Source organism: Eurosta solidaginis, chromosome 5 (assembly GCF_040869045.1).
Source record: "Eurosta solidaginis isolate ZX-2024a chromosome 5, ASM4086904v1, whole genome shotgun sequence".
Lineage (NCBI taxonomy): Eukaryota > Metazoa > Arthropoda > Insecta > Diptera > Tephritidae > Eurosta > Eurosta solidaginis.
In genome coordinates, this window is record NC_090323.1 from 172146916 (window position 1) to 172158810 (window position 11895).

Genomic DNA, 11895 nt, shown 5'->3' on the forward strand with positions numbered 1-11895 from the left:
AACCAATTGGGTTTTGGTTTACCGTCGTAACCATGGTTCAATTATGTACAGGTTGGCTCATCTCATCAGCTGATTTTATTTATGTCATTGCATGGTCGAAGGGATTGTCAAAAGGAGACGGCAAACTCAAAATGAAACCAACACATTGGCAACATTTTACTTACACATACAAAAACTGCCAATTTTTCTGTTTCCATTCTATACCATTCGCACCAACACCAATACACAGATTTTGACAATTTGAACAGACATATTTTGTTGCTTTACAGACGAGCCAACCTGTATATAGTTGAACCATGGTCGTAACGATAAACAGCTAATTACGTTAGCGATACGGATACAGCGATACGACATACGGCACCAATGACTCCAAAACCCAATTGGTTGGCTACGATACCGTTACGACCTTAGCGACACCAATAATCGATTGCATTGATTCTCATAAGGTTGGTCGAATCAGCTGTTAAAAGGTTACCGATACGGTTACCGATAAAGCACCACTGTCTCCACCCTGCAAAAACGCTCCACGTCATTTTACTAGTCATTTTACGGTCATTGTGACTTTCTGCAGCGGTTATATTCATAGTCACGTTTGCATGGGCGTGATTAACTTTTGTGACCAAATTTTCCGTTTCGTTCCTATTAATGTGATCGTGCATTCCGCTCCCACTTATAGGATGTGAGCATAGCACTGTGCTGCTCACACACGTCACAATGCTCGTCAAATGGCGGTCATTTTTCCGTCATTTCACTCTACATTTTCGAGCCATTTGACAATCAATTTTACTGCGGTTTTACCATTTATATAACCGCCATATAACGTGAATTTTACCTGCAGATTTACTTTACCTGGAGCAGCCATATGAATAAAATATGAACCAAAAAAATTGAATTTTTAATATTTATTATTTTCAATATTATTATATATGTACATGAAATTGGAACTTATATTAATCCAGTTCATATAAAACAGAAGAACTTTAATAATAAATAAACTCGCTTAATTGGCTTTTGTTTTCCAATCTCTTCTAAGCGAGCAAAAAAATAATATTAAGCTTTAGACAAAACTCCAATTATTTGAATAATCTACAACTTAAAGCTTAGTAGAAATTCAGATCAAGAATATTCAAAGGTGTCGTGGATCCCATTGCTGTCGTAATTGAAGAACTTAAAAATGTACGACTATTAATTGAGTCAGACTTATTATTGTAACCCTTAGCAGGAGTATTGATTGGTTTCAAATCTAATTCCGACAGCAATCATATCACGACATCCCTTATTATATATGCACATGAAATTGTAACTTAAATTATATAAAGAAAAGTAAGTATTTTAATAATAAATAAACTCGCTTGATTGGTTTTCGTCTTCCAATTGAAATCTTTTCTAAGCGAACAGAAAATAATTTTAAGCTTTAGAAAAAACTCCAATAATTTGAATCAATTTAAATCTACAACTAAAAGCTAATTAGAAATTCAGATTAGATTTACTATTTTTTTTCAGATCAAGAATATTCAAAGGTATCGTGGAATCCGATTTCTGTCGTAATTGAATTTGAAAGTAATAAAGTAAAGTAAAATATGAATTTAAAAATGTAGGACTAGTAATTGAGTCAGACTTATTATTGTTCTAAATCTAATCATTCCAGCAATAATTCTGCAACCCTTAGCAGAAGTATTGATTGGTTTCAAATCTAATTCCAACAGCAATCGTATCACGACATCCCTTATTATATATGAACATGAAATTTTAACTTAAATTAATACAGTTCATATAAAGAAAAGTAAGTATTTTAATAATAAATAAACTCGCTTAATTGGTTTTCGTTTTCCAATTGAAATATTTTCCAAGCGAACAGAAAATAATTTTAAGCTTTAGAAAAAACTCCAATTATTTGAATCAATTTAAATCTACAACTTAAAGCTAATTAGAAATTCAGATTAGATTTACTCTTTTTTTTCAGATCAAGAATATTCAAAGGTGTCGTGGAATCCGATTGCTGTCGTAATTGATGAACTTAAAAATGTACGACTAGTAATTGAGTCAGACTTATTATTGTTCTAAATCTAATCATTCAAGCAATAATTCTGCAACCCATAGCAGGAGTATTGATTGGTTTCAAATCTAATTCCGACAGCAATCGTATCACATCCCTTATTATATATGTACGTGATATTGCAACTTAAATTAATACAATTGATATAAAGAAAAGTAAGTACTTTAATAATAACATAAACTCTCTTAATTGGTTTTTGTTTTCCAATTGAAATCTTTTCCTGTGCAAGCACATCGCTAACCTGTGTTGGCAAAATATATGATTATACTGTCTTCGATAGTCGGACGAGCCGTTACTCGGCGAAGTAGAGATGACCGTTGTGTCGGTGGCAGCTGTTACAACAGCAGTTTCTAACTTTACACCATCCGTACAGTGTGATGAATGCTTCACTGCCTTTTCCAATTGCTTGGCGCCAGCAATTTTTGCTGTTTGTAAAGCTTTAGCTGTAATGCAAATATATAAATGGGTTAAAGTGGTTTTCGTATGTTATTCAACAACTCACCCTATACCATCATCACAGCCTCCTCATCGATTTTGAATATGTGTACTGTTTCAGTATTCAGACCCAGTTCGTTTGATGCAATATTTTCGATTTGATGAATATGTATACTATCCGTTAGGCAGACAATCGTTCGATTCATTCATATACTGTGGGCATTTGAGCCGTAGACGCAATTGATATATTGTAACATTTGTAAACAGTTGGGTTTCTCTGCTGTCACCATCACCACTAGAGAGCTATTGAAGAAACGCTCGACCAAGATATGTTGCGATTTACACGCATAGATTTTTTCCACCTTGTCAGATATTGATGGAGAAAATGCGAAAGCCATATTTACCATCCAATACGGAAATGGAACTGTGGAGGAAGAAACATTTTATAAAATTTAATAAAATCAATAAATGATAGTTGTGTTAAAATGGGGTAAAGTATCGTATGTTAAAGTATAGCGAAGTTTGAATAGGTCTCATTCTTCATTCTTAGAAACATGTACGAAGGTACCTCGTAAGATATTAAAAATCCTCAACGCTTTTTTGCAATAACTTAAAAAAAACTCATATTCATCAAATTTCTGTTTAACTTCCACATATCAATAGCTACCTTTACCACCAGAAGGAGTCACTATTTCTTCTATACCGATGAGCTTTGTAATAAAATAAACAGCTATCTCCCCAATCTCTCCAGTTTTGTCGCCTCGCGAAACCTGATATTGTAACCAACCAAATCATCTGTGATCTTATTTAAAACATGGCCGCGCCAAATGTCGACCATATGACATTACCCTACCGACTGTCTTACACCTTAAAATTTTGGGTGTGACTTTCATCAGGATCTACATTCCTCCTACACTCCTCAAATCCCTACTGCCACCTGGGGAAAGGATAAAGAAACGCTCATGACTACACACAAAGCAATTATCCAGCCGACATACAAAATGTATGCCCCGCTTGCAATGTGTCCCAACATGACACCAACCATCTCTTTAATTGTAATGTGGAACCAACGCCTCTAACACCCCTTTCATTATGGTCCCCCCTGTCGAAACAGCAAGTTTCCTTGGACTCCCGTTAGAGGATATTGATGATATTTTTCTGATCGGTCGCACCTATTGGATGGGGCGAAGCACTGCTACAATAACAACGTGTGAAAGATGGTTGCATCATTCGCTTGTTGCTCCCTGTTGCTTTGCTTATATTTTTTTTCTCAATTTTAAACAAATTCGCAACAATAACTAAACTTTTAATTTGTTAACAAAAATAGAAATGCGAAACAAAATTTCAATTGGCAAATCAGCTGATTTCGAAGATTCGAAATTCCTATTCCCCAATTATTGTTCTCTCTAGGAGAAAAGAATTGGAGGAATTTTTCTGCGGTGCTATTAAGGCAATGACCTTTGACCTCGAGTAATTTTTTTTTGGCTCGAATAGGATAGATGGGGACTTTTAATTTTAATATTTTTATGGTAAACTAGAGGTCCTCACTAAAATTTGGCTTTGTAGTAATTTTTGTTATTTTAATTGTCTAAATTAGCCGTTCTAATATTAAAATCGCCACTCTCAATACAAATCAAAAAAAAAAGTATGAAAAAGTTGTTAACGTTACAGTGTTATGGATTCATTTTAAGAGTGCATTAAAAGAAAAAAGTTTTGTTAAGCACATTTTTAAAAAGGAAAGGAAAGGTCGGTAAAAATGAGACTTACCATATATTCATATCGGCTGCTGAGTGGAATATCACCAAATCTCGGCTGCCGTTCCAAAAACTTCCTTTCTCAGAATTCGTTTGAAGAACGCCCTATCTTAGAATTTGTTTCATAAACACTACAGCTATTGTCAAAATGTGTTGTATTTGAGCTCAGATCGGTCATTTTTGAAGCCAAATCTGAGTTAGGGCATTCTTCAACCGAATTCTGTGATAGGGCTTTTCTAATATACGGGGTTATTCAAATGTTTTCTGAGAAAGGTGCTTTTCGAAACGGCACCCGAGACCGGGTGATATTGTTGTAGCAGTGCTTCGCCCCACCTAACTGCTACAACAACAACCGGGTGATATTCCAATCAGCAGGCGATATGGATATAAGGTTTCATTTAGTTGTCCCATTTTTACTGAGCTTTTGTTTTTGTGCCTTTCTTTTTACGGATATGTTTAGATATACGTTTTTTTATTAACTTTTAAAATAAATCCATTTTTAACTGCCGGCCGTTCAAACTCTGAACCCTATTGTATATTCTTACGATTTCAATGAGAATGATTTCCCACACTCTGAGCACGAGTATGGTCGCTCGCCGGTATGCATACGTATATGGCGCTTTAGCTTAGATGAAGTTGTAAAATCTGTGAATTAACGATCAGTAAAATGAATATCATTTACAATCACAGTCTTATAAACCTTTACCCTTGTTGCAGAAATTGCACGTATATTTTCGTTTGGGTTTTGGCGGCTGCTGAATTTTAGTGGCCAAATTTTGCTTTAATTTAGCCTCCTCCTCCTTTAAGGCTGTCATATTTCGCTCCCGCGTTTCTGGATCTTCGTCTTTGTGCGTAGTTAAATGCGTGCGTTAAAGCTTTTTTTTTAAAAGCTTGTTGTTACTGAAGTTTCACTGCCTTTTTGAGCGCTTTGAAAGCTTATGTGTGATGATGCATCATCACCACCCTAAGAACTTTTAAACTGATCTTCGCAATTTTCCTCTAGTATAGTAGATGGTCTGAGAAGTCTCACCATTTTCAAAGGTGAAGTTTGTAAAGTGGTATCGCCCACTATTGTGGAGTCCCACATTTTAGATGGCGCTTCAATATCTTCTAGTAGTGTTACATCAATACTTTTTAAAGGAGTTTCATTATCCAATTGATGCTGCTCCTGTACGCATAAGTCATGCAATAGACGTTGCAGTGATTGTGCTTCTTCATCTATTTCTTGTAGTTCTAAGATTATATTATTAAATTTATACCACGCAATCTTATCAACTTTCAATATGTTGTATATTCACTTACCTTGTTTACAAGGGATTTTAAAATAGTTTCCATCGGCGCTGCGCTTTTTAGCATCTTCTTTAACCATATCCTTGTTCTCGCTATGTCTGTACTTAAATAGTGTGCTGTCAGGATCGGATGCTGTTTTATCACACATTTTTTCCAAAGCCATAAAACTTTCATCAGACGTACGTTGCTGTTGGCATACGAATATAGTTTCGCCACAAGATGCCTTAGTTGAAAAATTATAAGGAATCCTCTTTATAGTGTTTGCATTGTTGGATTTATTTTCATCCTTCATTTCAAATAGTTTGTTCATTGCATTTCCGCTAACAGCAACGTTACTTTCGTGTTGATCCACATTCGCTACATGAGGAGCTGCGCGTGCTTCTAGCAAAGTTTGTAGATCCTCCTCTAAATCCAAGCTAATGCGTTGGCAAGATACCGGCTCTTTAGCAGGCGTTGTAGCCTTTCTAAATATGTTCGTGAATCGAAAAAAAAATGTTGAAGATATTGTTTGTATTAATTTTTAATAATAGGTATATATTACCATGCTAAAGTGATTTATCTTTTTAAAAGTAAAGTAATAAAGTTCTACAAGCTAGTAGCTACTTTTTAGTCAAAGATTTGGAAAAATTTCAAATTCTTATATAGTAAGCCAATTTACTCTACAGTATTTAAAACATCCATCTCCATGCTCACTCGAATGGCTCATCATAAACAAGCATGCAATTTTAATGAGCATTTACCGTTGCATGACAAGTAATTTCTTGACTTTTGCACGCCAAGCTTTATTTGCTTGAAATTTTTCCAATCCAGACATTTGTATTCAGGAAAATTGAAAAAGAGCAACAAACATCCAAGTTATATTTTGTTGAACCACAGCAGACAAGGCGCGGTAATCTTCCAGGGTTTTCGTTACGAAATATCTTTTCCAGATAAGCTTATACCACTTGAGCACGCTACGTTGTGTTATTATTTTATCCAATAGTTTCTTAATGGTTGCCCCATCATTTGAAATTGTGGCCTTACCACTGGAATCAACAATATGCTTGTCCATATTACGTGAACCCAATGTAGTGCGTACAGCGTCCACAATTGAATGCGAGGTATTGATGTTGGATATGATGAATATTTTTTACATAAAAACTCATGTACCCAATACAAGTTCAGGCATACCGCCGATAACACACCTTTTAAACGACGTTGTGTCCAAATCACTTAGCGGTTTTTCTTCTATGATTTGTAACAATTCTTCAACAAACGTTGGATCATGTATGGGATGCGACCAAAGTGGACCGCCCATCTATATTTGGGAATATAAGAAACAATTTGGTGTGAACAATTGGTGCCAGTTAACCCTCTGAAAAAGCGACTGACGCGCCTTTTTGAACGGACATAACCGTTTAAACGGTTAAGCACCAATTAAGTAAGAAGGAAAAAATTTGATTTATTCGAGTTTAAATACTTAAGTGGGATAGTTGAAACTTACATGATTTTTATCACCGCAATGCGCACAATTTGTATTAACATTTGGTCCAGTTGGTATACCGAATTTTTCTTCCGCATTGCCTTTATCTGAGATCTTGCTTTTTACAATACCCATAGGCTGTAGCGTATAGGTATCACAACCAGTGCATTGAAATACCATTCATTGTTTGCTGTGTTCATAATATAAAGATATGGTAAGTAATTGGATTGTGGTAAAAGGCCAAAATGCTGTATACCAACCTCATGCTATATTTACACTTCGCTTGACTACTATGCATACGCACAAATACGCGTATATAAAAATTGGCAGAAATGCTCAAAAGTGGCTCAATATATTTTCCATAACGATTAGAGTGCGTTTCAATGCAATGCAATAGTATACGCAATCCCATCTCATGGCAGCATTTCATACGCAAAGGCACAGAACTATATTTGGCATTGCAGGCTTCAGGCGTATTGCCTGCCAGCACAGTCATATCATTCGCAGTTACAAGTAATGAACCCCAACTCGTCAGTGATTGTATAGCGCCATCCAGAAAGCGATTCGGACAATCATAAGGATCTAGGTCTATAACATCGAAACGCTTCTCATATGAAGTTGAAAGGTACATGAGAGTCCTATTGCGAATTTTATTATTGATTATTACAGTTAAATCACTAGCTATTGATTCGTATATCAAACCTACATTGCATCCCCTTCGCTTGGCACAATTAAATGTTCCACTCCATTGTGTCGCATATTTACGCTAATGGAATCTACTGCCACCTTAGATAGATCATTTGCAACAATTTCACGCACGCCTGCTACTTCTTTTGCATAACTTATGCTACGTAAACCTGTTGCAGCAAGCGCTTCCAATATTCGCAGTCCATCGTCGTATTTTACACCACCAGCCGTGTATGGTTTCTTGTCATTAGCATTGCTTGCTTTCCTTTGTATTTTGCGGAGTTTTATGCACCGCCGCTTCCCGCTCTCTTATCAACCGCTTTGAGTATACATTAAGTACTGAAATACTTAAATCACGATAAAATTCTTGTACTGGATTGTAGAATACGGCCCCGCCGGCAATAATTTCTGTAGTGCTTTCTTTGATCACACGTTCGGGTGCTTTGCCGTTCGTAGCGATCTGTTAATTCATAAAATTTAGGGCGATTTTGTTAATAACGCGAAACATATATTTACCTTATTTTCAGATATTTCCTCAACTTCCATTTTGGCTTTAAACTGCTGTGCATCCAAGTTTTTGTTATCAGCTGTTCGGTGGTGGCATACGCTGGCTGCTGCTTTCGTTGAACAGTGAATCGTGGAAACTGTTTCAACAGAGAAAATATTTAAGCATTAAAGATGCACAACACTGTTTTTTTATAAATCAACGATGATAGCCAGCCTTGGGAGGTTGTTGCTGCTGCTATCGTGGCCTTGCATTACCCGGTTGCTGTTGTGGTATATACCTTGGTATAACTGGATGTGGCGTCATTGCCCCACCTGGTCCAGTTGATGCGGACCACGAACAACAACCACCACGACCTACACTGTTTGGGTTCACTTTGCTGCTGCAAACACACCTGCGTCACAATAATTAATGCAGACCATAGAGGGGTATCTCAACAAAAGAGGCTATTTTATTGCACACATAGCCGTTTTTTTACACCGAATTGTCTAATCTTTTTTTTTTCAATTTTGGATAATAAATCTTAATGGTAACAAGAATTTTTTTCTTGTATGTATGTGGAAATCAAAATTTACTATTCTGCATTAGAATTGCTCACGATTATTTATACTATGCAATTACATATTTCACTTTCTTTCTTTATAAACATGCACACATTGATATGAGTTTTTTTTTGCTAAAACACACTTTAGTAGACCAAAAAATATTAAAGAATGCGTATATTAATTTCTGCAAAATGTAAATCACACAAATTGAAAAAATTTTCCACTTTTCTGCAGAATTAGAAATGGCGATTTTTTTTGCACGCAAAAATGACGTATTTTGCTATCCCTATGAAAATAATAGGTGCGAGAGAGCACGATACATTGTGGGAAAGCAAAATTTGTCAGCATGCTATTTCATTTGCACAATTTTTCATTCCAAATCGTCACCTCTGTCAAAAATTCGTGTGGCTGTGTGCGTTTTTGGTCACACGATTTTTGCAGGGCAGCTTAAAGCTGCAGACATTATTCCGTTTTGAGCATTACAAGAGAAAATACGTGCGATACTTGTTGGTTTTTGTGATTCCTCTTGGCGGCCATTTTAAAAGTTTTTCTTTCTTTTTATACCTTTCATGAAAATGAAATGGTATATTAATTTCGTCACGAAACCGAAAATTGTAAGTCCTTAAAGGAAAATAGATAGACCCACCATTAAGAATACCGAAATAATCAGGTTGAAGAGCTGAGTTGATTTAGCCATGTCCGTCTGTCCATCTGTCCGTCTGTCTGTTTGTATGCAAACTAGTCCCTCAATTTTTGAGATATCTTGATAAAATTTGGTGAGCGGGTGTATTTGGGTGTCCGATTAGACATTTGTCGGAACCGACCGGATCGGACCACTATAGCATATATCCTCCATACAACCGATTTTTCAGAAAAATAGGATTTTTGTAATATCTTACCTAATTTAACAGATTGAACCTTCAAACTTCAAAATATACTTTCGTATATTGCACATATTGTTGCCTGAAAAAATTTATGAGATCGGTCGTATATATAGTATATATCCCCCACAACCGATTGTTTAGATAAGGAACTTTTCGTAATTACTGCCCTATTTTAAGAGCTAGACGCTTCAAATTTCAACGAATGCTTACATATATAGCATATATTGTTTTCTGAAAAAATCATAAAGATCGGTGGTATATATAGTATATATATGGTGGTATATATAGTATATATATATATATAGTATATATATATATATTTTCGCAAATTTTAGCCCCATTTTAACAGCTAGAATCTTCAAATTTCACCGAATACTTACGTATATAGCATATATTGTTGTCTGAAAAAATCATAGAGATCGGTTGTATATATAGTATATATCTCATACAACCGATTGTTCAGATAAGAAACTTTTCGCAATTTCTACCCCATTTTAACAGCTATAAGCTTCAAATTTCACCGATTGCTTACGTATATAGCATATATTGTTGTCTGAAAAAATCATAGAGATCGGTTGTATATATAGTATATATCTCATACAACAGATTGTTCAGATAAGAAACTTTTCGCAATTTCTACCCCATTTTAACAGCTATAAGCTTCAAATTTCACTGATTGCTTACGTATATAGCATATATTGTTGTCTGAAACAATCATAGACATCGGTTGTATATATAGTATATATCTCATACAACCGATTGTTCAGATAAGAAACTTTTCGCAATTTCTACCCCATTTCAACAGCTATAAGCTTCAAATTTCACCGATTGCTTACGTATATAGTATGTATTGTTTTGTCAAAAAATCATAGAGATCGGTGATATATATAATATATATATGATGGTATATATAGTATATATATAGTATATATATTTTTTTTAACGATTTCGGCCCCATTTTAACAGCTAGAAGCTTAAAATTTCACCAAATGCTTACGTGTATAGCATGTATTGATGTCTGAAAAAATCATTGAGATCGGTGGTATACATAGTGTATATCTCATACAACCGATTGTTCAGATAAGAAACTTTGCGCAATTTCTGCCCCGTTTTAACAGCTAGAAGCTTCAAATTTCTCAAAATGCTTACGTATATAGCATATATTGTTGTCTGAAAAAATCATAGAAATCGGTGGTATATATATTATATACTTCATATAAACTGTCATTTTGACCCCTTTTTTACGGCTAGAAGCTTCAAAATTCATCAAATAGTTACGTTTACGTCATATATTTTTGAAATACGTGATTCGTAGTCATAGTTTTTACATGCAGACCACAAAAAACGTGAAGCTTTGCATCCTCACACAGATTACATACCTATTTTTTATTTTATATTTATCTTAAAAATCGTTTAGATATGTTCAAATTTCACCAAATGCTTACGTGTATAGCATATATTGTTGTCTGAGAAAATCAAAGATACCGGTGGTATATATAGTATATATCCCACACAACCGATTGTTCAGATAAGAAAGTTTGCGCAATTTCTTCCCCATTTTAACAGCTAGAAGCTTCAAATTTCACCAAATGCTTACGTGTATAGCATATATTGTTGTCTGAAAAAATCGTTGAGATCGGTGGTATATATAATATTGTCACGGATATTAGCATCCCTAAGCTATACCATCACTAAGGCGATGCTAAGCGATGTTCACGTCAATAATCAAATCATGTATACACATATATAAGGCAGCCGAGAGATGTCACACACAGATGCATTTACTTATACGCCTATGTGTGTGCGAGAGACTGTAAACTACAAACTCACATACATCTGAGAGACGCTGAAAAGTAGAAAATTGTAAACAAGTAGAAACTATATGAGAACTATAAACACTCGCAATAGTTGGTAAGTTCTGGAAATAGAAGAGCCTAGATGTATGCAGCGTAAACTATAAAAGCGGCACAAGCAAGTAAAATGTAATTCAGTTTGATTTGAGTTGTCAAGCAGTTTGATTAAGACGATATCTAGCGAGCAATAGCAGTGTTATTTTGAATAGTAGAGTTTCATTGAGCTATCAATCAGTGTGGTTATTAAGCAAGCTATTCGTTGCACAGTTTGTTATTGTGAAGTACTTTAATAAAGGCCATTTTGCATTATTACAAATTGGAGTTATTTATTCAACAGTTTAGTGATTCGAACTTAGCAGAGAATTGCAAATAAGAGGATTTGCAAGCAATTTCGTTACAATTGGTGTCAGAGGAGGAATTGTTG

At 35.1% G+C, this 11895-nt stretch overlaps 1 protein-coding gene across 5 annotated transcripts; it reads right to left on the bottom strand.

Annotated features, from left to right (window-relative positions):
* Positions 1–887: 887 nt before the first annotated feature.
* On the bottom strand, positions 888–9009 carry LOC137233806 (uncharacterized). 5 transcript variants are annotated; one of them, XM_067757217.1, is made up of 10 exons: positions 8584–9009; positions 8201–8328; positions 7704–8144; positions 7258–7635; positions 7019–7187; positions 5548–5999; positions 4952–5478; positions 4791–4890; positions 2559–2915; positions 888–2499 (listed from the first exon to the last, which is right to left on the bottom strand). In XM_067757217.1, the coding sequence occupies exons 5-7, from the start codon at positions 7093–7095 to the stop codon at positions 5210–5212; spliced, it is 798 nt and encodes a 265-aa protein (XP_067613318.1). In that variant the 5' UTR covers positions 7096–7187; positions 7258–7635; positions 7704–8144; positions 8201–8328; positions 8584–9009; the 3' UTR covers positions 888–2499; positions 2559–2915; positions 4791–4890; positions 4952–5209. The 5 variants fall into 5 exon arrangements, with proteins under 5 accessions (XP_067613318.1, XP_067613317.1, XP_067613321.1 ...); XM_067757216.1 differs by having other exon boundaries at positions 8470–9009; XM_067757220.1 differs by adding an exon at positions 6276–6832 and having other exon boundaries at positions 8201–9009.
* Positions 9010–11895: the final 2886 nt, after the last annotated feature.

Coding starts and splice junctions, on each gene's coding strand:
- LOC137233806 (XM_067757217.1), bottom strand. CDS start 7,095: ATGCGGAAGAAAAATTCGGTATACCAACTGGACCAAATGTTAATACAA. Junction 6,000..7,018: donor ATTGCGGTGATAAAAATCAT/GTAAGTTTCAAC, acceptor GAACATATTTAG/AAAGGCTACAACGCCTGCTA. Junction 5,479..5,547: donor TAAAATCCCTTGTAAACAAG/GTAAGTGAATAT, acceptor ATATAATCTTAG/AACTACAAGAAATAGATGAA.